The sequence below is a fragment of the Corylus avellana genome, chromosome 9 (assembly GCF_965113065.1).
Source record: "Corylus avellana chromosome 9, dhCorAvel1.hap1.2, whole genome shotgun sequence".
Taxonomy (NCBI): domain Eukaryota; kingdom Viridiplantae; phylum Streptophyta; class Magnoliopsida; order Fagales; family Betulaceae; genus Corylus; species Corylus avellana.
Window position 1 is genome coordinate 11,171,211 of NC_142498.1, and position 25,790 is coordinate 11,197,000.

At 41.3% G+C, this 25,790-nt stretch overlaps 1 protein-coding gene across 7 annotated transcripts in view; it reads right to left on the reverse strand.

The window, feature by feature from the left end:
- The window catches only part of LOC132189699 (YebC-like protein), a 51,312-nt gene extending 26,170 nt beyond the window's left edge, over positions 1-25,142 (reverse strand). For 4 of the 7 annotated variants that reach the window (XR_009441057.2, XR_015909172.1, XR_009441060.2 and 1 more), the window contains exons 1-7: positions 24,892-25,142; positions 24,633-24,802; positions 24,078-24,139; positions 23,575-23,731; positions 23,140-23,417; positions 3,685-3,805; positions 223-469 (exon numbers count right to left, since the gene is read on the reverse strand). Coding sequence is in view for 1 of the 7 variants with exons in the window: in XM_059604472.2 (XP_059460455.2) it covers positions 377-469; positions 3,685-3,805; positions 23,140-23,417; positions 23,575-23,731; positions 24,078-24,139; positions 24,633-24,802; positions 24,892-24,988 (978 nt within the window). In the remaining 6 variants the exon portion in view is untranslated. Of the gene's footprint in view, positions 1-50; positions 470-3,684; positions 3,806-6,363; positions 7,976-23,139; positions 23,418-23,574; positions 23,732-24,077; positions 24,140-24,632; positions 24,803-24,891 lie in introns of those variants that run through there. The other 3 variants (XR_009441059.2, XM_059604472.2, XR_009441058.2) reach the window with 3 other exon arrangements.
- Between the last annotated feature and the right edge of the window lie 648 nt (positions 25,143-25,790).

Sequence of the window (25,790 nt, forward strand, 5' to 3'; positions counted from 1 at the left end):
GAAATTTAGGGACAATTTGTTCTAGGATTGACCCACTTGGCTAATAGACATCAAGAACTAATCCTTGTACTATTATTGGAGGAAAACAATCTTATGAATTGTCCTTCACAAATATATATATCTTTAGTATTCACAGTTCTTCCAGATGCAATAACCAAGCTGTAACAAAAATTCTGGCCTTGCAAAAGTAGAAAATATAAAAGCAGAAAAGCGTCAACTCACCTCCATAACCATTCCCTCCGTCCCCAAAAATGCCACATCGTCTGAACAAGGTATCTTATCCATGGATTGTTGTAGTTTTATAGACGAAGCAGAAGTGGCAACTACTGTCTAGCCGCACAAATACCTCGATTCAGTTGTTGAGAAGTAAATTTAATCACTGCTGGTCTGTATAAACGGCATCAACATCATCAAGTTCAAGCAACTTGCTCATAATCTCCTTGTTCAAGTCCATTGCCTCGTCATCTACCTAAAACCCAACAAGTTACTGTATCCATTACTATTTATAGGAGATATTTAGAACAGTCATCACACAAAAATAAAAAAATAAATAAACACACAAATTTTCCCACGGGAAGCATGCTATGTGCATAACAGTAAAATTAGAATTTTACTCTCAGGCTGCAGTGATCAGTCAAAAAGTTCAGAATGGGAAATGATTCTAAAAAGTCGGAGAGTGTAACAACAATTTTGTGTTGAAGAAGGAAAGTTATGATATGATTCTCTCTAATCTGATTTTATTCCCTTTATTTCACATCGTAATCAGCAATAATTATATTTCCACATTAGATTGTATTACTCTTCTATTTAAACTTATGCAATGATGGTATGGTAGAAGCATCAATGAAATAAGACGGTATTTACTCTTCTTCTTCTTCCAATTATTCTTCTTTTCTTTCAACTCTTAGATGATGGTTCACAGTCACCAGATACCAGAGAGAGAGAGAGAGAGAGAGAGAGATGGGTGCAATCCAACATGACAGCATGAGGCATAAAATATAGTGACTGTGGTGTCATCTATACACACAAGTCCTTGCATAACAAAATATTTAAGATATGTACTGCAGCCTCTTTTTGAAAAAAGAAAAATGCTGGGTGTAGAAATAATAAAGATAAAATGAAGATTGTCCATGGGTCAATTGCTCTGTTCCTAAAACACTCCATTCTCTCTCTCTTCATTTTTCTTTTCTTCCTCAGCCCTAGCAGTGGCGCGTGTAGGCGCTGCACGCTAGGGTCCAGTGTGTCTGTTATGGAAAGGAGCTTCTCTATTGAAGCAAAAACCTTCTGCCTTTCGGTGAAGGAAGGGTGTCCAGAGTTTCGACCGGAGGAAAAGAGAAAGGGGTTCATAGGGGTCATCTTTGTGAGTCATCCATGCGCTTCCTGGTTGGTGGTTACAGTGGAGGCGGCGAGTCAATTGAAGGCTGACATCGCCAAGTCTTACCGTGAGAGGGGTGAGAAGGTTTTAATGGTTCATGGGGGCGATAACAAGGCAGGAATGTTCCTAGAGGTGGTCATCTTTGCTGAGGGTGGTCATAAAGGAGTTATTTGGCACCCAGAGGGCCGTGGTGGGCAGGGATGGCATCGGTTCACAAGTGAGTTGCGGCGGTTGTTGCCACCTCTTGAAGGAAAGGTTGGGTCTTTGGCCTCTGATGTGCCGGGGAAGCAAACCAAGTTCATTTTGGGAGAGGGATGCCCTCCTAGACACTCTTTTGCGGAGGCACTAAGATCGGCACCTCGCTCCAAGGTGCAATCAATTGGGTTGAAATGTCGATCCTCGCATCTCTTTGATTTGCTTCCGGTGCCGGCATATCTTGAGCCGGGGGACGGTGGAAATGAGCCGCGCTCAGCGGTGGACTATTCTGAGCTGGAGAAGCCGAAATCCAGGGCTCATCAAGTTCTGCCAAAGAAGAAGAGAGCTCCAATCCCATCTTTGGCGACCTATTCTCTATTGGCGGCAGACTCCACGAAGATGACGAAGGGCATTTCTATCACTAAATGGGTTAAGCAGCAGTTTGGGTTTTTCCATGTTAAGTTGGGTCGGGTTTTAGCCAGGCTGCTTGAAGGCCTTTTAGATGGGCTGGTTGTTAGATGGGCTGGTTGTTTTCAAAATTCTTGAAAGGCCTCAAGGGCTTAGGGCTTGGGTCCTCCCGCAAGCCCAAGCTTTCCGGCCGTCATAAGGATGCCCAAGCTTGCCGGTGCAGGGGCTTCAAGCGAGCCCTCAAGTTTCCACTGAAGCCTCTCTCCACTTCTTCCTGGGCGGGGCCTTCTAGCCAGAGGTCGTTTTGATCCCAGCGGCCTCGCCCAAGGTGGCCGCAAGTCCAGAGGCTGAGGTCCGCTTGGGCCCTACTATGTCCAAGTTCGACGGGTTTTCTGTGTCTCCGATGGGCGAGGTGTTGGAACCGGATTCGCGAGGTGTCGGGGATTCGTCATCGGAGGTGTCTATGGTGGTTCCAGAGTCTCCTGCAGCAACGCCGGAGTCTGCATCAACAGTGATGGCGTTTACAGTGGTTCAAGGTGATCTTCTCAGAAGCGTGGGGTCTATCGTTGAGGTGTCGATGCTAGCTCCGCCGTTTTTTGTTGTCTCCGATGGCTTCCCCGATGCACTCAGAGAAGGTCTTGCCAATGCGATGGTGTGTCCGGCAAGTTCTAAGAGCATGGTGAGTGCAGACCCTTCTGTTTCTCCGGTGGATTCTGTTTCTCCAACGGTGGAGGAAGCCTCCTTTAAGACTAATCAGAAACTTTCTTCGACGAAAGCTATGCTCCGGCGGGGGGTTTTTGGGTCGAGAACTGTTGCTCCTTCTCCACCTAAGGTGAAGTAAGTGTCCTCGTTGACCCTGGTTGCTAAGGAAGACTCTTCTTCTTCTCAAAAGATGGGTCCTCCGACAGCAATCACAGGCCAGTTTTACAGTTTCTAAGGGTTTTCTGGTGGTTCTTCCTCAGGGGCGACTGAGCTGGGTATGAGACTCCACCTCTCTCATCCTGGAATGACGAAGAGTGGAGCACCTATTTATTCTTCTGTTTCCAAGTCTCAGTTGGGGTATTCTTTGAGAGTTGAAGAATAAAATAGGTAAGCAACTGAATAACAAGAAGTTGTTGGCCGAGGTCCTGGCAAATACTCTAGTTGTGGGGATGGAAGGCTATTCTGAGGTAGTGCTCGGCGCGATGGAACTCGCTCCCACTATGGGATTGACTTTTGAGGGTGACGAGAAAAGCCTTTTGAATCTTTTTTTAGTCATTGAAGAGGATCAACACCGTGAAAAGGGGGTTTCTGCCCCAAATATTAAGAGCAAGAGTGAGCTCAAAAATTTGGAATGTTCCATTAATTTTGAGGCTAGAGGATGTGGCTCTAGTAGGGTCAAAGGAAGGGTGGTTTAGGCTTGCCTTGTGAGTTTAGGGTTGTTTTGGGTTTTTGGCTGAGGGCTCTTTAGGCTTCTTTTGGGTTTTAGGGTTTTTTGGGGGGTTTTTTGTGGGCTAATGTGGGCTTTCCTATGTATACTCTCTATGTACTTAGAGACGAGACGCATTGCGCTCTTTTTGATATATACAATATTACTTATCAAAAAAAATAAAGATAAAATAGAAAAAAATTATAGCTAATTATTTTCCTTTTTCTTAAGGACTACAATTTTTGTAGCAAATAAAATACCAAGGAAGCCATATCTGCAAAGAGACAAAGAGACATACCTCAATAGCAGTTAATGGAAGCAGCTCAGAACCATTATCAGGCTCAAAATGTATCCCTTCCTCGCGTAGTTTTGATAGTATTGCCGTGTAGTTCTCTGATGAACTTACAATTTTATAATATCTTCCATTAAAAAAAAAAGTAAAGTTAGAGTTGTACAGTTTACTATGAGAGGGCAAAAAAAAAAAAAAACTCCTATGTATACAATTATATCACAAATGCATTCTGCTATCGTGCAAGCATTTATCAAAAAAAAAAAAAAATTAGGAGAAGATATTGTGGCAATAGCTGCATATGTACCTAAGAGCAATTGCTAAAGAGAGAAGAATACGCTTAAGAGGAAATTTACACGAGAATATCACTATCCCCCTTGTTCTTGTTCTCCCAGCAGTACATATACATGAAGAACCCCAGAAAGCAGGCCTAACTATGACATGCCCTAATACCTGAACAGTAGAGGAAACATGCCCTTGCATTCCCTTTTCCTTGCTTTATATAGCGTACCTCTCTGTCACACATTTCCATAAATCATAGCAAGATTCTGGAAATACTTCTATACAACTCATGTCACAGATCACAGCAGAACAAATTTGATACTTTCTCCATCGCAAACATGATTATATTCAAAAAAATCCCCTTTACGAAAAACAGGAGGGTTCCTAATGTTCTCACTCTTCAGATAGAACAGCTGCTTCAATAGCATAGCATGCCTACTGCAAGATCACAAACTATACCCACCTCATCCAATGACACTAGCTATCTATCGTTTTCATTGAAAGAAACCTGTAAGACATGGAACACATAGTTGCAGCAACTGAAAAAAACAAAGCTTTTACAGGATTTGGAGAAAATGATGACAGATTTCATTACATTGGCACAGTTGCATATTTTTTTAAAAAGGCCACTCAATTTTTTAAATCCCTACATTGTTATGTAATTGAAAATTCTACTTGTAAGCACCACTCCTAGTGTCATGAACATGACTGCTTATTCTTTTTGCCAGATTTCAGTGAAAACATGGAGCTGAGAGCGCCATGTACGTTGTAACTGAAAAAGTTCCAGGCTTTTATGTCTATGCTCTCAACAAACACAAACAAGGGCGAACCACAATACAACCTTTATTTCGATTGGCACCATACGAAATACAGAACAAGCTTCTTAATTCGTCATTCATTAAATTTAGCAGTATGTATACCAACTAATCTACATACATAGAGGCTTTACTCTATCTTATAAGAGTCGTTATCAAAGTTATCTACTCAACCATGCGATAGGAATAGTTGAAAACAGTAGTATTGATAAAGTTCACCAGCCCCTCTTCAACACCTACTCAAAAAACAAACCAAATTCCTTGACTCCCAAACTTTACTTGAACTAGCTGAAAGATCAAAAGTTGCCTTTTAAGGCAGTCAAGGAATTCTATCCCACCAAGTGGGGAGATATATTATCGATGTCTGCCAAACTTTCTAGGATTTCAGCAACTCTCAAGGGCTACACCCTGGGCGTAAACACCTGTCATAGGGTGGAGTCACTGTTGCTTCTGCTGGCTTAGGGGGCTGCCTTTGAACCAGGCATTGCTTCATGAGTATTAGGTCCCAGCAACAAGGGGCTGTTAGTACTCCCCCACGAGGACATCACCTATTTGTTGTACAATATGGAACATTTGCAGTCATCAATTCTCAGCTGCCAACATGCATCAGATAAGATATCTAGACCTCACATTTTGAAGCATAAGCCTACAAGGTAAAGCTTCAAGGCATTCAAATCAACCACCAACTTGCATGCTTTTTTAAAAAACATTTGTTACTCAACTCAAGAATGTCAATTGCACTGAATACATCTCATTGTGAGGGTCCCTCGTATTATATAGAAATTGTCCCGCTAATTTCAAGGCTGAATCTCAGCGATTACAGCAATCTAGGAGACCAAAGAGGCAACTAAAATCAACCTACTAATTACAAGATATCTACAACTATAATACAAAAATATGTCATAACTACAGAGACTAATTATGGCTAAATATATATGCTATATATTTAGAGCATTCCCAATGAAAAAACCAAATGTTACTTTTATCTAAAATGGCTATTCAACTGTTTAAAAAACCCCCTACATTGAATTAGTCAAAAGAAAATGTAAAATAGATATTTGATTGGAAGAGCTAAAAAAAAAAAGCTAAATATAGCAACACTTTTCAAGGGAGCCATTTTATTTTTCATTGTTTCTCACACCTGTTTCTCTTTTTTCCAAATCTTTTCCTACTTTTTCTCTCGCATATTCTCTTTTTCCCAAAACTTTTCCTATTTTTTCTCTCACATGTTCTCTTTTTCCCAAAACTTTTCTCACTTTTAATAATATTTAAATGATATAGATAAAAATATAGCTAATCGGATGTAGAAGACTCTTAAAAATTCATTAGCCAAATTAGATAAAGTACATTTTGAGAAGCCATTTTGCATAAAAATTTGGCTCCTCTATTGGGAATGCTCTTAGCATATGACTGACATCCCCCCTCAAATTGATGCTGGTCGATCAAGAAGCATCAATTTGCCCACAAGGAACTGATGGCACTGTTGTGTCATGGCATTCGTGAATACGTTAGCTATTTGGTGATCAGTAGAAACATGAGGAAGAGATATAACACGAGTGTCCAAGGCTTCCCGAATAGAATGACAATCTACCTCAATATGCTTTGTACGCTCATGGTAAACAGGATTAGCAGTGATTAGAATGGCACTAGTATTATCAACATGAAGAGGAGTAGAATCAGATTGAGAAAAACCAAGCTCAGCCAGAAGCTCACGAAGCCAGACAATCTCAGAACAAGAAGCAGACATTGCCCGGTATTCGGATTCAGTAGAGGATTTAGAAACACAAGCTTGTTTCTTACTCTTCCAAGAGATCAAAGAATCACCAAGATACATGCACCAACCCGTGACAAACCGCCGAGTATCAAGACATCCGGCCCAATCCGCATCACTATAAGCAACAAGGCGAAGAGGAGCCGATTGGAAAGAACAACCCATAGCTAGGTGACCCCTGAAGATATCGAATGATCCAGCGAACAGCAGCTAAATGAAGATGGCATAGAGTTTGCATAAATTGGCTAACCTGCTGGACAGCAAAGGAAATATCAGGCCGAGTAATAGTCAAATAGTTCAAGCTACCTATCAACTATCGGAACACAGTAGGATCAGAAAGAAGATCACACTCCTCACTTCAATATTTAACATTGACCTCCATAGGAGTATCCACCGAAGAAGAATCCTGAAGACCAGCCAGGCTAATCAAATCCTGGGTATATTTTGTGTTGATTCAAGAATATACCTGAAAAATCAGTGTGCACTTCCAACCCCAAAAAATACGTAAGAGGACCAAGGTCTTTCATATGAAAAGAAGCCTGAAGATTCTGCTTGAGGTGGGCAATCAAGTTGGAGTCAATGCCAGTAATGACAATATCATCCACATACACAAGTAAAAGAACGAGACCAGTCGGAGTTTTGCAAAGAAACAAAGAGGAGTCATAGTAGCTTTGGACAAAGGAGAAGCAACACAGAGTAGACCTGAATTTTTCAAACCATACCCGGGGAGCTTGTTTTAAGCCATAGAGAGACCGCTTTAACTTACACACAGCGAAAGACGGAGAAGAAAACAAACCCAGAAGAGGAGTCATGTAAATATGCTCTTTGAGATCACCATGAAGAAAAGCATTTTTGACGTCCATCTGGTGAAGTGGCCTACCTTGGGAGGAGGCAATAGAAATAACCGTACGCACTATAGTCATCTTCGCCACCGGAGCAAATGTCTCCTCATAGTCCACCCCATATTCTTGCATGTTCCCAAGGGCAAATAACCGTGCATTATACCGGTCCAGAGTCCCATCAGAGCAGAGCTTAATTGAGTAAGCACATTTACAACCGATGGCTTTAAAATTAGAGGGGCAAGGAACCACGTCCCATGTATGATTGTCCTTGAGAGCCTGAAGTTCCTCATCCATTGCTTTTCGCCAACATTCATGTTTAACAGCCTTGGAAAAGCATGTAAGGATGGAAATAGAAGACAAAGTAGCATTAAAAGAAGTGTGGGAAAAACCATACCGATCAGGAGGACATGATACTCAGGTAGATCGTCGAGGACCAGGCTCAGGGGGCATGGGAGAATTGATCGGACCTGTCTTGAATGACATGTCAATCTCAAGAGAAGTTGTCGAAACAGTTTCGGATGAAGGGTCAGTCTCGGGAAGGGGCAAAGTTGGTAGACGTCGAGTATACACAATTCCAGGTTTGAACCGTTCTGGGAGAAGAGTCAATTCATCAAAACAAGGGAGAATACTAAGCTCAAGGAATGACTCAACATGTGTAGAAAAGAAACATTGATTCTCAAAGAAAGCAGCATTACGAGATATACGAAATTTGTTAGAACAAGAATCATAGCAAACATAACATTTGTGTGAAATACTATAACCCATAAAGGCACATCTAACAGACTTAGCAGAGAGTTTGAGACGTTCATGAGGAGGTAAATGAACAAAACAAACACATCCAAAAGTATGCAGATTAAGATAGCTAGGATGCTGATGATACAAACGATAATAAGAAGAATCAGAATTCAAGACCTGAGAGGGCAGCCTATTAATTAAGTAAACTGCAGTAGATAATGCATCAACCCAGAATTTAGAAGGAACAGAGGATTCAAGCAATAAAGTGCGAACAACATCCAAGAGATCTCGGTTCTTTCGTTCTGCCACCCAATTTTGTTGAAGAGTATAAGGATAAGAGCGCTGAGAGACAATTCCTTTGTGGTGTAAGAAATCATGAAACTCGTGGGACATGTTTTTTCCACCAGAATCAGACCTCAAAATCTTAATACCTGTAGAAAATTGGTTCTCAATATATGATACAAAGGTCTAAAAAACAGACAGGACCTCAGATTTGGCCTGAAGAAAATAGACCCAAGTATACCGACTGAAATCATCTATGAATGTCACAAAATATTTATATCGAGCATGAGAAATTACAGGAGAAATGCCCCATACATCACTATGCACAATATCAAATCATTTTGCAACACAACTACCATAAGAAGAAAACGAAAGAGTCTTACTCTTACCAAGTTTGCATACAGAATAGTCAAATGACAAATTTTTAGAAATTTGTTATTTATTGCCTAACAAACCAGAATTTAACATATGAGACAAAATAACAGAGTTTGGATGACCCAAACGTTTGTGCCATACTTCATTCGGAGTGTTAACTGTCATACAAGCCAAAGATAAACAACTAGGAATTGAAAAGTGTAGTAGAAATAGTCTGTTAACTTTAGGCCCCTTCGCAAGTATCTTCCCCGACATCTAATCCTACACAAGACAACCATCACGAGAGAAATGGACATCACAATTTTTTTCAACTAATTAGCCAACTGAAATAAGACTATTAGAAAATCCAGGAGATACATGAACATCTTCGAATGAAGGATTGATCTCCTACTTCATTAATAGCTAAATGATTCCCATTAGCTACCTGAATTTGGGATGAACCATGATATGGACGAACAATGCAAAGAGTATCAGATGATCTGGTCATTTGATTGGATGCAACAAAATCAATAAGCCAAGATTTATATGAAGTAGTACCATTATTTTGAAGCCCTAACATAATCATCTGCTGAACCAATTCAGGAGTAAGGGCAGATGATCCGACTGCAGAAGAAGAAGCTAAGGACATCTCTGGAGCAAAAAAGGTGTTCAATGTAGCCTAATAGACGGTAGCTTGACAATTCTGAGGCCAAGTGGGACATTCTTTGATAAAGTGACCTTGTTTCTTACAGTAGTTGCAAGATTTCTTTGCATAGTTGGCGGCAATATGACCATACTCCTTGCAACTGAAACACTGGACCTTGTACATATCCTTACCCTTCCCTTTCTCGTAGGCTGCATAGGCTACTGGATTCGGGTTGGAATCTTGCTGGAACGTAGCCTGTGTGAGAAGACGCTGCTCCTCAAGAAGTAATTCTCCAAAACAAACATCCAAGGATGGTGAAGGATCCTGGTTTATTAAATTTGAGCAACCTCAAATTCAGGGTGCAATTTCATCAGAAATTGATCTCTTGCTCTGCACATGAACAGCCTGAACAGCAGAGACAGATGCAGCAGGTACCTTCGCATAAACCATATCAGAAAATTCTCCCCACAAATTCTAAAACCAAAAAAATACTCCTGAATGGAGAGATTGCCTTGAGTGTAACTAGCAATCTCACATTCCAACTGAAAACGGCGTGCGGTATTATCCTGGTGATAAACCTTCAGCAAATACTCCCACATGGTCTTCACAGTCTTATAGGGCCTCAGATTGAGCACAATACGAGGATCAACAGACCCTAAAATCCAGGACATCACACATGCATCTTTGACCTTCCATTTAGCCAACTCCTTAGGCTCCGTAGGAGCTGGATTACTACCGTCAATATGGCCCCACAACTCTTTTCCCGTAACAAACAATTGAAACTAGAATTCCCAAACAAAATAATTTTTTCCAGTAAAACGGACCCCGAAAGACTCCCTAGAAGACATGATGAAACCCAAAATAGAATCATAAATTATAAAACCTGATAAAGGAGTAAAAGGCCCACCAGATCTGTTGGACAGCAAGCCCAAGTCCACCAAATAGTAACTAAACTTGTTGAACCTCAAGCCCAAGCCCACCAAACAGCAACCAAAAGCCCACCAAACAGCAACCTTAACAGCCCACAGCAACCTTAAGAGCCCACAGTTACCAGTCACCAACCCAAACAGCAACCAAAACGACCATGCCGACAGCCCCAAATCCTCCAGAAATCGCCGACAGACAAGACACTCCAAGACTATTCTAGCAAGGAATAGCAGCCACAGGACCTACCGACAACCTCCATAGAGTCTGCCGACAGCCACTAAGAAGAAATTCTGGTAAGAAGAAATTCTCTACCCTCAACAGAAACTGCCGCTACCCTACCCTCATCAGAAACTGCCGAGTAGCAGTTTAGAACCCCCACCAAAATTGTCGACAACTTCCCCTGAAGTTACCGACAGCCAAAGAGACCAACAGCTCAGTCCCGACCCAACTCAAAAAACTCGAATCACAACCCTAATTTAGATGATTTTAGCTCTGATATCATGTCAATTGTACTAAATACCTCTCATTGTGAGGGTTCCTCGTATTATCTAGAAATTGTCCTGCTAATTACAAGGCTAAATATCAGCGATTACAGCAATTTAGGAGACCAAATAAGGCAACTAAAATCAACCTACTAATTACAAGATATCTACAGCTATAATATAAAAACGTGTCATAACTAGAGAGACTAATTATGGCTAAATATATATGCTATATATGCTCTATCTGACTGACAAAGAAAGCCTTGAACAAATATTAGAATATATGTAAACATTCTTTTCAAAACTCATGTTGGAAAAGGCTGAGGTGCATGTTAGGTTTTCATTGCATAGCAGGAGAGTTATGTAGAAATTGAAAATACTGTTTTGAGACAATCTAAGCTCATAGAGAGAACCAGGAATATAGGAAGAAAATACCCCCTTGCATTCTTCTAAGAAAAGGAAGAAAAAGAAAAATTAAACAGGCTCCTTACAATAATTTTTTTTTATAAGTAACATATATCATTAATGAGCGCAGAGGAGCGCAACCTTGGTACACACATACAAGAGGTAACCCCATTAAAGATTAAAAGAAGCACAAAAATGCACAAATTCAGAAAATTTAGAAAAATGAGAAATATTATAAGACCATGTCCATTTTTTTTTTTTTTTTTTTGATGAATTATAATTTATTAAAAAAGTGTAACGCACCCCCTAAATACACAAGCAGTATACACAAAGGCTCTAAACTCACGACGGGTATTTATAGATCTAAATTTTTAGCCATCACGTCTAAACAGGATTCATTTCGCGTTAAGATGGAAAGAACAAAAGAAGCACATCTTAGATCTAGAATTATGTCTTAAAGGAAAATGAGTCACGTCATGACATGAAGCGTAAAATCTTCACATTCACGTCATGTCATCACGTCTAAACAGGATTAATTTCGAGTTAAGACGGAAAGAACAAAAGACTTAACGGAAAATGAGTCACGACATGATATGAAGAGTAAAATCTTTGCATTTCCGTCATGTCCATGTTCTGACGCCCCATTCAACGGGGTTGATAGAGAGCAAAACCAGAGTCCCGTCAAGTCCACATTCTGATATGCCATCCAACGGGTAGGCCGAGAGCTTTTCCCTAAGTCCCATCACATGCCCGAACGTGTTGTCTAATGCATAGGCAGAGAGCAATTCTGTAAGTCCCATTACGAGCCCGTCCAGACGTGCCATCCTACGCGTAGGCCGAGAGCAATTCCCTAAGTCCCATTAGAAGCCCATTCTAGCGTGCCATCCAACGCGTAGGCCGAGAGCAATTTCTTGAGTCTCGTTACAAGCCCGTTCTGGCGCTTCCAGATCCTCTCCATTTCATTAGAAATTGAGAGGAACAAGCTAGCTGTTTTTAGGGGGCAATTTTGTCATTTTTGGGCTCTCTATTTTTCATTTGGACAAAAATGCCCTCTTAAAACAACTAAATGGATCCCCTCCATTTCAAATGAAATGGAGAGGATCCTTCCCCCGTTCTAACGCCCATCCAACGAGGTTGACCAAGAGCAGCACTTCTGTCAATCCTGTTACATGCCCCGTTCTGACGCCCCATCCAATGGGGAAGGCAAAGAGCTCTATTAAACATCCAATCTTCACCCCAACACTTGGAGAATGAATGTGAAATTACAAACAAATGTTTTAATCATTGAATAAGAATAAAATAAACCTAACAATATGCAACCCACGCCTCCTTACAACAAGCACTAGTAAACAACTCCAAAAAGAATTCCTTCAGTGGTTGATCTCCACACCATATATTATGCCAGAACCTAATCTTAACTCCATCTCCCACTTCATATCTTACGAATTTTGAAAAAACTCCCACCCCCTCCTAAATGTTTCCACACTCCAACTCCTAAGTACTTTTGGTCAGGGTAAACCTACCTCCCTTTGATAAATATAGACTCTTCCAACCAGCCAACTTCCTTTCCATTTTTTCAATAATGCCACTCGAAATAGAAGTGGACTTGTATGGAACACCCAAAGGGACACCCAAGTATTTCAATAGTAACAAAGCCACTCTAAATAGAAGTGAACTAGCCGCTCCAAATAGAAGTGAACTGTATTTGGTGAAGAGGAGGGCTCTTGGTTGGAAAGAGAATTTGAGGAGATAGAGGTATTTGAGGTGGTTAAAACACTAAATGCTGATAGGGCCCTGGGTCTTGATGAGTTTTCTTTGGGTTTCTTTCAAACATGTTGGGAGGTCATTAAACAGAATATTATGGCAGTATTCATTGAGTTTCATGGTAAAGGGAGACTTGAGAAGAGCATTTAAGGCTACGTTCATTTCTCTTATCCCAAAGAGAGTTGGTGTCGTAGATATTAAGGATTTTTTGGTTGCAAATGAGTGTATTGATAGTCAAATCAGATCAAGGGTTCCTGGCTTGTTGTACACATTGGATTTAGAGAAAGCATATGATCATGTGAATTGGGAGTTTTTGTTGTATTTGTGGTTTTGGGAGTAAGGGAGAGCATGGATAGCATTTTGTAATTCTATCGTGCAATTCTCATTTTTAATAAATGGAGCCCCCTCTGGTTTCTTTAGTAACTTTCACGTGACATCTCATTTTTGAAATCCCTTAGACTTTACATTTACAATTAAACACATAAAAGATAATGTTGTTTAATATAGATCATATCGTGGAAGATTACATGTCATCCACTAGGAGAAAGAAGCTAAAATAATGTGGCTAATTGATGTCGTTTGAGACTGTTCCAACACCATTTTGAAAAAAGGCCTCTGTGCAAGACCATTCAAATGTGTTCCCCATACATTTCAGACTTAGCTTTCTGACCTCTCTAGATGATGACGGTTGAGATTTATTTGAACACCATTCAAACAAAACAACTTAGAAACCCTTGAGAAGAGACCGTCTAGAGCACTCTTTAAACACCACAAGGAGATTGGCAATTTCTTTTTATAAGTAATTCAAATTTATTAAAAGCGTAGAGGGGCACAACCTTAGTACACAAAAGTATACAAGACAACTCCTAAAGTATAGAAAAAGAAGAACAAAACATCAAATCTCAAAGAAATTAGAAACAAGCAAACTATTAAACGCTACTATCCATGTATGAAGGGATTGGAACAACATCTTCTTCAACTCTAAAAACACAATCTCATGATCTTCAAAGCTCCTTGTGTTCCACTCTTTTCAAATATACCACATTAACCACAAAGGAACCAACCTCCACATTTCTAAAGCAGTACGGTGTCCCAATTGTCCCCTTCAACTCCCAATTGTCCCCTCCGACTCACCAACTCTCCCACCCTTCAAGGAGGCATAACCCATGCAACACCAAACAACTGGAAGAGCGAACTCCATAATTCTCTTGCAACCTCACAATGAAGAATGAGGTGATCAATAGATTCCCTACTTTTCTTACACAGACAACACCAATTTACAACATTAACATTTCTCTTTCATAAGTTATCCAAAGTTAAGATTTTTCCTAAAGTCGTGGTCCACACAAAGAACATTGCTCTTAAGGGAGCCTTAACTTTTCAAATACTCATCCACGGAAATGGGGAACTTACCAAAGTAAATAACACACGATAGTAAGACACTTCAAACGATTTCCTTTTAGAAGGAATCCAGCAAATTTATCCTCACCTCTTTGAGAATACAACTAAAAGAAAGCAGAGATCACTTCCACCCCCCAATCATGCACAGATCTTGTAAAGAAAATATTCCAATGAATGCTTCCATTCCGGAAATACATATGATCCACCACCCACACATCCTTACAACAAGCCATAGTGAATAATTCCAAAAAGGAGAACTTCAAAGGCTGCTCTTCACACCATAAATCATGCCAAAACTGCACCGTAGATCCATCTATTGGGGAATGTGCCCTAGATCCCATAGATAACATATCTATATTTGACATTCAATGTTTGTAATGAATGTAAGTTATTATTCACTGATTAAATTATTTGAGCATATGGCATATAATAATTTTACAAGCTTATTACAGTTATATATGTTGTGCATGTGAAAGGTCTTTGGATTGCATTGAATATGGTCTATGAATGTGAATAACGGGGTTATCACACAAGGTCTTAGTACATAATCCTTGTAGTCTTAAATTTTGATTAGTTTTTGATAAGTAATAATCCAATCTCATTGAAAGCGTAAGGCTCCCCTTAGTACATTGGAGGTATACAAAGGAAACACCTAACTAGAAGGGAAAAGCGAATAAAGAAATTATCAAAACTAATCGACAAAGGGAACACATACATCATAGTCCAAAGATACAAAGTACGGTAAAAAGACCCTAAAATCTCCTCCAAGGTCCTTTCCAAGTCCTTAAATTTTGATTAGTTCACAGTTGGTAATAGAATTTGATGTTCCATTTGTGAAAAACTGTTACACATTGAGTCTTGATGATCTACCTTAATCAAGCGAAGCTGGAGGATTCAGGTTGATGTGTAAGTATTATGCACTGAATAGACAAAGGAGTTGTCTTTTCACAAAATACTGTCAATACGAAGACAATAACTCCTAAAGGCTACTTATGGTATTAATTCTAAATCCTAACAGGATCGTGCATTCATATGTGAAATTTTATTTTTTTTTATTTTAAGAATTCAGATGTGAAATTGAGATTGCTTTGATATATCTATTGATGAGACCTTTGCTGCGATCAACATTCCTGGTGTGTTAGGTAATCACATGTAGCATTGTGGGAAAGTTTTTTTCAAGAAGGAATCCAAATATATTTTCTTAAAAAGAACAAGAAATTTTCCCATGTGATGGATTTTATGGATTGAAGTATTCTCGGTCTCTTCCTTAACCGAGCATTTTGGTTAGGCAAACCAAAATAATGTAAATGTGATAAGGCTTTCACAAATACAAGAATAATAATAAAATCACTGACTCAAAGATAAAGAGGTAAAAAATTAAGCGGCAGTATCTTTAGCCTTAATTTTACTACTGAAGATTTCATGGAAAAATTAAAAGTCAATATTAAGTTAAAGGGAATATTTGTTTTAATCAAAAATATAACTATAGTGCAATTATAATTGTTTAGTGGAATCAATTGTAATTAAATAGTAACTTTGGAAAGCCGAGATATTTGGAGCTAATTTTTATTTTTCCCTTTAAGTCCCTCACCAAGCTGATGTAATTTAACAAAGTCATATTTTCTGATTTATTGGACTGTTTGTTTTTATTATTAAAACATGGGCTAAAGAGAAATTGTGCAGCATGTAAGGGAGAATGGGCTTGGGATAAAAGCCAAGCCCAGAAGCATAGCATATGACGCATGGGCCAGGGAAATTTTTCCCTACCCTATGTGCCACATACTAAAGGAGGTGAAGGCTAGGGTTTTACAAGCCCTAGCCGTCCACCCCTAGGATTCCTAGTGAGATTAGTATTTCGACTACTTGTCCCACATGGGTTATATCTTCCACCTCTCCTAGCATGTAAACTTATAAATAGAGAAGAACTTGAAACTTTAAAGACATACCACCTCTACAGTTCTTTAGTTTTTAATAAGAACTTTTTTTTTTGATAAGTAAGTAGCTGGTTTTATAAAAAGCGTAAGGCGCCCCTAAGTACACTGGAAGTATACAAGGAGGAACACCTAATTAGAAAGGGAAAAACGTACAAGGAAATCATCATAGCTAACCGAAATCGGGAAAACAAACGCTACAGTCCAAAGATACAGAGTATGAAAACAATAGGATAAAAAGTCCTCGAAAGACCTCTCCACATCCTCGAAGCACCTATTATTTCTCTCCCTCCAAAGACACCAAAAAAAGCAAATAGGCACCATCTTCCAAACTGCAGCACTCCCCCCTCTACCTGCAGACCACCAACAGGCTAGCAACTCAAAAACCCGACCAGGCATCACCCAAGATAACCCAAAGCGGCCAAAAAAGGCACTCCACAAAGCAGACGCCACCTCACAATGGATAAGAAGATGATCAACTGTCTCCTCACTCTTCTTACACATCCAACATCTGTTTACCACAATCACATTTCTCTTCCTGAGGTTATCTAGGGTCAGAATTTTCCCCCAAGCCGCCGACCACGCAAAAAAAGCTGCCCTTGGAGGAGCCTGAGTCCGCCACACACTCTTCCAGGGGAACCTCCTCCCTTCCGAGCATGCCAAGGAGAGAAAGAGAGATTTGACCTTGAACGTACCTCTTTTGGAAGGGGTCCACCATAATCTATCTTCCGACCCTCTTCTCACTCCTGTAGAATGTAATACCTGGAAAAAGGAGGCAAAGGCCTCCACCTCCCAATCATGCGCCTCCCTCGAGAAGCTCACGTTCCACTGGTTGGACCCCCCCTAGCATCTCCACATTATCCGCAACTGAGGCTTCCTTCGCACAAGCAATACTTTAAAGGATCGGGAAAGCTATCTTGAGAGCTGAATCTCCACACCACCAATCATGCCAAAAGCTAATCCTAGACCCATCCCCCACTGCATATCTCGTAAAGCTTTTGAAAGTTTCCCACCCTTTCCTAATATTCTTCCATAACCCTACCCCAGAGGCTCCTCCAGGCTCAACCGAACACCACCCTCCCCCCAAGCTTCCAAACTTCGCATCTATCACAACTCTCCACCAAGCTTCTCTTTCCGCCCCATAGCGCCACAACCATTTCCCCAAAAGAGCGCGGTTGAAGACCAATAAGTTCCTAATCCCCAACCCTCCTTCCTTGATCGGAGTGCAAACCTGCGACCACTTCACCAAGTGGTATTTGAACTCTTCGCCTATCCCTCTCCAAAGAAAATTGCGTTGAAGCTTCTCAATATGCTTAGCAACACTCACCGGAATAGGAAAAAGAGACAAGTAATAGGTGAGCAGGTTAGCAAGAGTGCTCTTAATAAGGGTGACCCTACCCCCTTTCGACAAATACAACCTTTTCCAGCTGGCCAACTGATGTTCAATCTTCTCAATCACTCCATCCCAAATATGCTTGGACTTATAAGAGCCTCCCAACGGGAGACCAAGGTACTTCACTGGCAAAGGAGCTGCCTCACACCCTAAAATACCGGCTAACGAAGCCACTTGCTCCACATTCCCCACCGGAATAATCATTGATTTAGCCAAATTAACCTTCAACCCGGAAGCAGCTTCAAACAACAAGAACAAACTCCGCAAGTAGCGTAGCTGGGCAGGCCTATCATTGCAGAAAATCAAGGTGTCGTCGGCAAATAAAAGATGAGAGACTGTAGTGTTGCCGATTTTGAACCCTTCTAACAACCCCCCATGAACCGCCGCCGAAATCATCCTACTCAGAACCTCCATCACAAACACAAAAAGCAAAGGAGAGAGTGGATCCCCTTGTCTCAACCCCCTGGAGCTACTAAAAAAACCTTTAGGAGACCCATTAACCATAATCAAGAACCGCACCGAGGAAATGCAATGTTGAATCCAAGAACACCAAACCCCTCCAAAACCACACCTTCTTAGCAAATACATCAAGAAGCCCCAATTCACATGATCGTAGGCTTTTTCCAAATCCATTTTGCAAATGACCCCTGGCTCCCCAGATCTCAACCTACTACCAAGGCATTCATTAGCAATCAAGATAGGATCTAGAATCTGTCTACCTTTGATGAAAGCATTTTGCGACTTGGAGATAATCTTGTCCAACACAACCTTCAATCTATTCGCTAAAACATTGGCAATAATTTTGTACATACCTCCCACAAGGCTAATCGGGCGAAAATCTTTAAGGTTGATGGCACCGGGAATCTTCGGAATAAGCGAAATGAACGAAGCGTTGAGGCTCTTAACAAACATCCCGCCAGCATGAAAAGCACTGAAGACCCTCATAATGTCCTCCCTCACCACATCCCAACAAGCTTGGAAGAATGCCATAGAAAAACCATCGGGGCCCGAAGCCTTGTTGCCATTCATCTTAAACACGACCTTTCTAACCTCTTCCTCTTCAAACTCTCTCTCCAACCAGCTGGCCTCTCCCTCCGAGATGGAATCCAAGGAGATACCATCTACCAAAGGCCTCCAACTGCGTTGTTCAACAAAGAGCTTTTGGTAGAAATCCACAATGTACTCACTAATCTCATCCTGATTTGAAGAAAGATTATCCCCAATCATAAGATTCTCTATCGAATTATACCTTCTATTAGAGTTGGCTATGGAATGAAAGAATTTAGTGCACTTGTCCCCTTCCTTTAACCAAGACACCCTCGATTTTTGTCTCCAACTTATCTCCTCCATAAGAGTACACTTCTCTAATTCTTGAACAACCTCGGCCTTCCTCGCTAATTCCTCCACATTCAAAGCCCTACTTTCTTCGTGCTCATCAAACACCCGAAGATCTTCAAGAAGAGTCCTCTTATTCCTCTCAATGTTACCAAACACCTCCTCATTCCAAGTCTTCAAATTCAGTTTCAAGGCCTTGAGTTTGCGAGCAAGAACAAAGCTCGGCGTACCTTGGAACTCATAAGAATCCCACCATTGTTTCACTAAGGCAACAAACCCTTCCTCTTTAAGCCACATATTCTCAAACTTGAAAGGCCTTTTCCCCTGGGAAATCTCCCCCAACTCAAGCATAATTGGGAAGTGATCCGAGCAAAGACGTGGAAGCCTTTTCTGCTTCACCCCTGGAAACCAGGCTTCCAACTCCGGAGAAACAAGAAACCGATCAATCCTAGACCATAGCGGAGGGTCTTGAGAGACCGACCAAGTACAAACACCCCCTACAAGGGGAAGGTCCATAAGCCCTTGTTCAGAAATAAAATCTGAGAAACCCATCATAGCAGAATCCAAACGAGCTCCACCCGATCTTTCACTAGGGAATCGAGTAACATTGAAATCTCCCCCAATACACCATGGCAAGTTCCACCAACTAAGCACGCCAGCCAACTCATCCCAAAGGAGCCTTCTATCCCTATCAATATTCGGACCATATACCCCTGCAAACGCCCACACAGAGAGATCTGCCACGTTCCTGAAAGACAAAGCCAGGGTAAAATCCCCTATACAGACGTCAATCTTCTCCACCACCCTAGTATCCCACATGATTAAAATACCTCCCGAGGCCCCATTAGAATCCAAACAGCACCAATCCACATGATTTCGCCGCCATAAACTGCGAACAATGCTTCTAGACATACCCTGAATCTTGGTTTCTTGAAGACACACAACATCTGCATTCCAATCCCTAAGTAAATTACTCACCCTTAGGCGCTTATCCCTCTTATTCAACCCTCTCACATTCCAAGAGATAATGTTTATCTTCATAACACAACTACATTCCCCCTCCCTTTCCTGCTTCCCCGAATCGAGCTCCCACTTCTTGCATCATAATTCACCGAACACTCCAAATTTCTTATCTCCCTTTTACCCTTAGTGCCGCTACTAGAAGTAGAAACCATCCCATTATTTCGGCGCTCCTCTTCTAAAGAATTTAACAATGCTAACAACTGCAGCTTATGACCGGCAAACGAGATCCCCACGATCGGATATATCTCATTGGCACACTGAATAACCCAATCGGAAAAGCCTGCTGCATCCCCTGAATTAGGACCATAGCTGTTCAACGGCGAAGGCCCCTCTGTTCCACACTCCTCTGCCCTCCCGTCTTCCTTACTCCTATCATCATCAATGACTTCACCCCCACAACTCTTAGCTACCACCTCCTGCCCAGCCTCTCTAGACTCAACCAAGCCTGAACACCGGAATCCAATAATTGAAGGATCATCATCCCAAATATGCAACCCACCAGAAATCCTTAGTTCCTGCTCTTGACCCATTCCCCCACTAGCCTGACCGACAACCTGGAGCACTTCACCGCCACACCAAGGAACCACCTCACTGCCCTCACCTACTGTACCAGTCATCACCGGCAACTTCTGGTACGAAACAGTATCCCCACCGCCCAAAACCACCATCCCCGGAACTCCAACAGCTCCAGATGTCTCCCCAGACTCGGCCCACTCAATTTCCTCACCGGCATCTACCAAAAATGGCCCCTCCGGCCTTGTCTGGCTCGACCGAAACTCCCCTTCGTCCGAAATCACGATCGCCGGAGCACTGAGACACTCGCCGGCCCTCTCTGACTCGCCGGCGACAACCTCCAACGGCATCTCCGGCTTTGTCTGGCACGGAAGCACTCTCGCCGGCGTGCAGCAGCGAATTCCGGCCAGACTCGCCGCTTCTCTGCCACCAGGAAGCTCACCGGGACCATCACCAGAAAGGTTCACTGTAGCCGGCGGACTCACTTCTGACTACATCCCTCCTGCCGCCGACGACGAAGCACCTGGGTCACCTGCCGGAGACCTTCGGCATCCCTCCTGCAAGTCGATCGTGTTAAACACCTCCGGCGCTCCCTTGGGTCTAGCCCCTTCTGGACCAGACGTGCTTGGGCTGGACTGACCAAGACCGAGGCCCATCTTCCTACGCCTATACACAGCCACCACCTTCTTCTTTCCCTTAAACTTTCTCTTGGGCCATTGTTCTTTCCCCTTAGACCCATCCACCCCCTCCACCTCCCTAACCTCCACGTTAATCTTCTTGGGCTGGGCCTCCCCTTGCTTGAGAGAGCCCCCTCCTGCCATACCGCACACGCACGCCCCACCAGACCTTGTGTACCCACTCCTTTCCTCCATATTTTTTATTAAAAAATCAAACCTCTCTAGACCCACGTCAATCTCTCCCCTCAACCTGTTCAACGACTCCTTCGCATTAATGAGTTCAGATTTTACACGAAACCAGGCCTGCGCCTCGAGCCTACCTACCCCCTCCCATCCCTTCACGTGATCATCTCCAACTTCCGAAGCTGCCATCATTGCCGAGGCATTCAACCTGCTCGCCGGAAACTGATTTCTGCTCGCCGGCAACCTATTAACAACACCCCGAGACCCCCCTACCTTCAGGTTGCACATTCCTTCCTCGCCAGAGAATTGGTTCCTCTTCAGTTCCTCCACGCAACCGCCATCATTCCTCACCTGAATCCTCTCCTTGTACGTACCCACCCCCTGAACTGTGGAGGCATGGTATTGTTTATCCTTCTCTGCAGCAGCCTTGGCTATCGGCTCTGAATAAGCATCAAAACAGTCATCTGCCGGTTGCAACGACGACCCCAGCACCTCCGCGAAACTCCTCCTTCCCACCCCCTCAAACCTCTTCTTATCTACCGTGACCTCCCTGACCTCGCACAGTGCAGACTTAGCCAAACTCACCTCCGAGATGAAACGTTCCCAACCTTGACCAACTCGCCCTTCTGGTATAATAATCGATCCTCTTCTTTGCCTTCCATCATATTCTTCTACTGTCAGAAAACGTCCATTCCTGTTGGAGCATTTTTGCGCAATAATCCGAGGAAACCCTGCCCTGGATTGGTCCCAAAATACCTCTGTAGTTTCCACTGCCACCAAGTCCTTCACAATGCGCCCCAACCACAACAACTCATCCTTCTTCAAGAAAATGGTTTTCTGTATCCTACTGCTTCTTTCAAAGATCCTCACCCTTGAGCTTTTAATCAGTAACTCAAACTTCTTGGACTCCACTGACCACTTCCTCGATTCAGCCATAACACTAACCAACCAGCTAACAAGCTAGACACCCAAACAGGTCACACGCGCCACCCACACGCCTGCCCTCAGGCGTGGGTGGATGAGAGAGAAGAGAGAAAAGTGTGCATGAGGAAAATTAGAAATAAATACCTTGATTTTAATAAGAACTAATATTCTTGATTTAACTTTCGAGAATAAATTAAAACTTTTGAAGAACAAGGAAGGAGCCCACACTCCCTTGGTTATTTTCAATTATTAGTGAGAAGATCTAAAGGTCTCATGATCCCTAAGATCACATGTTCTTCACTAAGGAGCAAGAAGCAAAGTTTTGCTCAAAAGCCAAGAAGTGGCCATTTTCTAATAGTAATTAATTCTTGTTCTGCAGTTTAATCTTAAATAGCATAGTTATTTACCTGCTCTTCATAAAGTTCGATCTTGGCTTGCGAATTCTTATTTTGATGCCTTGAATCCAGACATTCTAAAGTGAATTAACAGGTTTGAAAGGGTTTCTCTTCTAGTATTCACACACAAATCAACAAAATTAGTGCAAAGTTCTTATCTTTTTCTTGCATACTTCATTTACTTTACAAACTTTACTCCGATAGCTATCAGATAGTTCCCTCCCTGCATCACTGTCTAATCTAACTTTTTTGCATTTGTCAACTCTAATGATATAATCTTGTCAAAATATAATAACCTTAGAAACCAGGTCGTGAAACCTAGAGTTTAAACATGACAAATAAAGATTAGAAACATAATCTCTACGGAGCAAAGTGGAGTGTTACCTTTCCGACCTATCTTCTTCAGTATCATCTTCATATATTGGAGGTTCAATAACATCCTCAGCACCAGCATCCAAAGCAATGGCAAGGAGCTGGTCTTTGTCAACATCTGTGACCTTTACATTTACAACCCGGACACGTCTGAACTTGAACATTACAGATCCTGGATCTGCCATCTTTCCCCCATAGTCCTTCACTACCTCTCTAACAACTGCTATAGACCGCTTTATCTTATCTGTTGAGACCTCAACTACCATACTAACTCCACCATAACCATATACCTGAAAATAATAAAGAAGCCTTTTTCAAGACCCAAATAAAGCCATCCAGAAGTATCAATATGAAGTAAAATAATTGAAGTGTCAATCCTTGAAAACTAACTCTGAACAATTAAACATCATCCCTCAAATAAAAATGATAGATAATGTATATACCAACCTCGTAAATTTTTTCAATGTATGCCTCTTGTCCCTTCTCAGAAGCTTTCTTAATATTGCGGTCCAGAATTTCCTTTGGCACATCAAGCTCCTTGGCTTTCTCAAGTACAGCAGCCAGAGCCGTATTTGATATTGGATTTGGACCCCATTTCTTTACACTGGATCAGTGAAAAATATGGGCATTTTAGTCCCACAATTGTAAATATAGCACTGACTTAATATTATAGGTATGACCCATAGAAAAATGAATAAATAACTCAATGTACATCAAAAGTATAGACAAAGGTCATGACAAAACCTAACAAAAAATAGGGCAGCTAAAGAACTTCATGGCAGTTTCATGCTAATATCCCTCAGTAACAGAGAATACTACCAAGCAGCTTCCACTGTAAAGAAACTTCGGCTAGTAGGTAATTGGTAAGAGTAACGTTCTATACTTTCTTAAAAAAATGTATTTTCAGACTATGAATTCAAGAAAAGTTAACTAAAAATGGAGTATCTTACGCAGATACGACTTCCTTTCCAATCCTACAATATAGCTTTGCCTTCTTTGCATCTTGCGCCCCCTGCATTTAAATCACATTTAGAAAAACGGATTAGACTTAGGTGTTGTAGTTCACCTATGTTGTAGTTTGTTAAGGGTATCGATTTTATTTTACTTTTTTTCTTTTTCTGATGAAAAACTTGAAATTAAATCTCGACCCTTAAAAACTATAACATGGGTATTGTAGTTTTTTTTTACAGCACCTAAGTCTAGCTTCAAACACAACGAATTCAAGTCGAAAAAGGTTTGGAACAAAAAGTGAAAATTTAAAGGGAAAATCTCTCCTAAAATATATTTAGGTATTTCATCAAACATATAGCGTTCAAGTAGAATTGCAACTCGTAAATACATCTTCAACAGACACGTCAGTGAGTCAGTGAGCACATACAAGCAAAACATTATTAAGATAAGTCCTCAAACTAATTCAAAAACACACTACAGTCAGTAGTCGTACAATGTCAAAGTTCATTGCTTTGTTACGAAAGCAAAGAAAAGCACGAACTGAAAGAGAGAACCTTTCTGCCAGCGATTTTGGAGGAACGCCTGCCCATACAAACAGGAGAGAATGTCCATATCATTCTCACTTGAACATAACGCCTACTATACTTGTTTTCAACCAAATACAATGAGGAGAGCTGTGATACTGTTGATGAGGATGATAAATTTCTGCTTAGCAAACCATTTCCTGAATCACAAATACATATACACAGAGGTGAGCGCTGCTACCACTTCAAACTTGAAGAGAGTGAGAAATTCAGAGTGAGCGGGTGTTACTTCGGAGACCAAAGGAGTTGGGGCATTTGGAGGAGAAGCCATGAGAGAACCTGTGAAGAATAGCGCCAAATGCTCTGAATGACGAGGACGAACCCATTTCTTTTGCTTCTTTTTTGTTTTTATTATGTGGTATTCTTCTTTACCTCCAAATTTCCGATCAGAGGAAGCAGGGCAAGAAATAAGAATGTGGAGATTTTCCAGACTACTTGGCTCGCGCAGCGTTTAGCCGCGGCCCGAGGGGGTGAAAAGCTTTGTCCAGCAATGCAACGATTGATTGTGGATATTATTTTTTAAGAAAAAATAAATAAAATTGACTCTTATTTCCTTCACCCGATTTTTAGAAAATAATATTCACATGTGACAAAAAAAAACCATAAAACACCTAGTCACCTAGCATTTCTCTTGATTCCTTATATATATATATATGGCCCGAGCCAAAAAGTATTATGGGCAAGAGCCAAGGCATAAAGTTTAGAAAAAAAAAAAAAAAAAAAAAGCTACGTCATAAATTTAAATTTTTTTTTTTTTTAATCATCTAAGGTGATGGGTTCAATGGCCCAAGGAATGATTAAGTATTGTAACGCACCGAAAATTAATTAATTAGTAATTAACTTCACAATTCATCTCCAGCCTTATCTCGCAAGGGACAAGACTCAGGGATCTCTACTCCTTAAAAGAACAAGATACTAAGCAGCGAAGACATTAAGAATCTATCAACATTAATCATTACAACCAGAATATGTAACAAAAATTATCATAGTAACTAAAATCATATTATACATATTCTCGTTACAAGGGATCTATGGTATACCTTAATATAGAAGCATGCATTAAGACTCTTAAGTCTACAACATCACCCAAAAGTACTAGTTACCATGAGCACCCGCCTAATCTCGTAA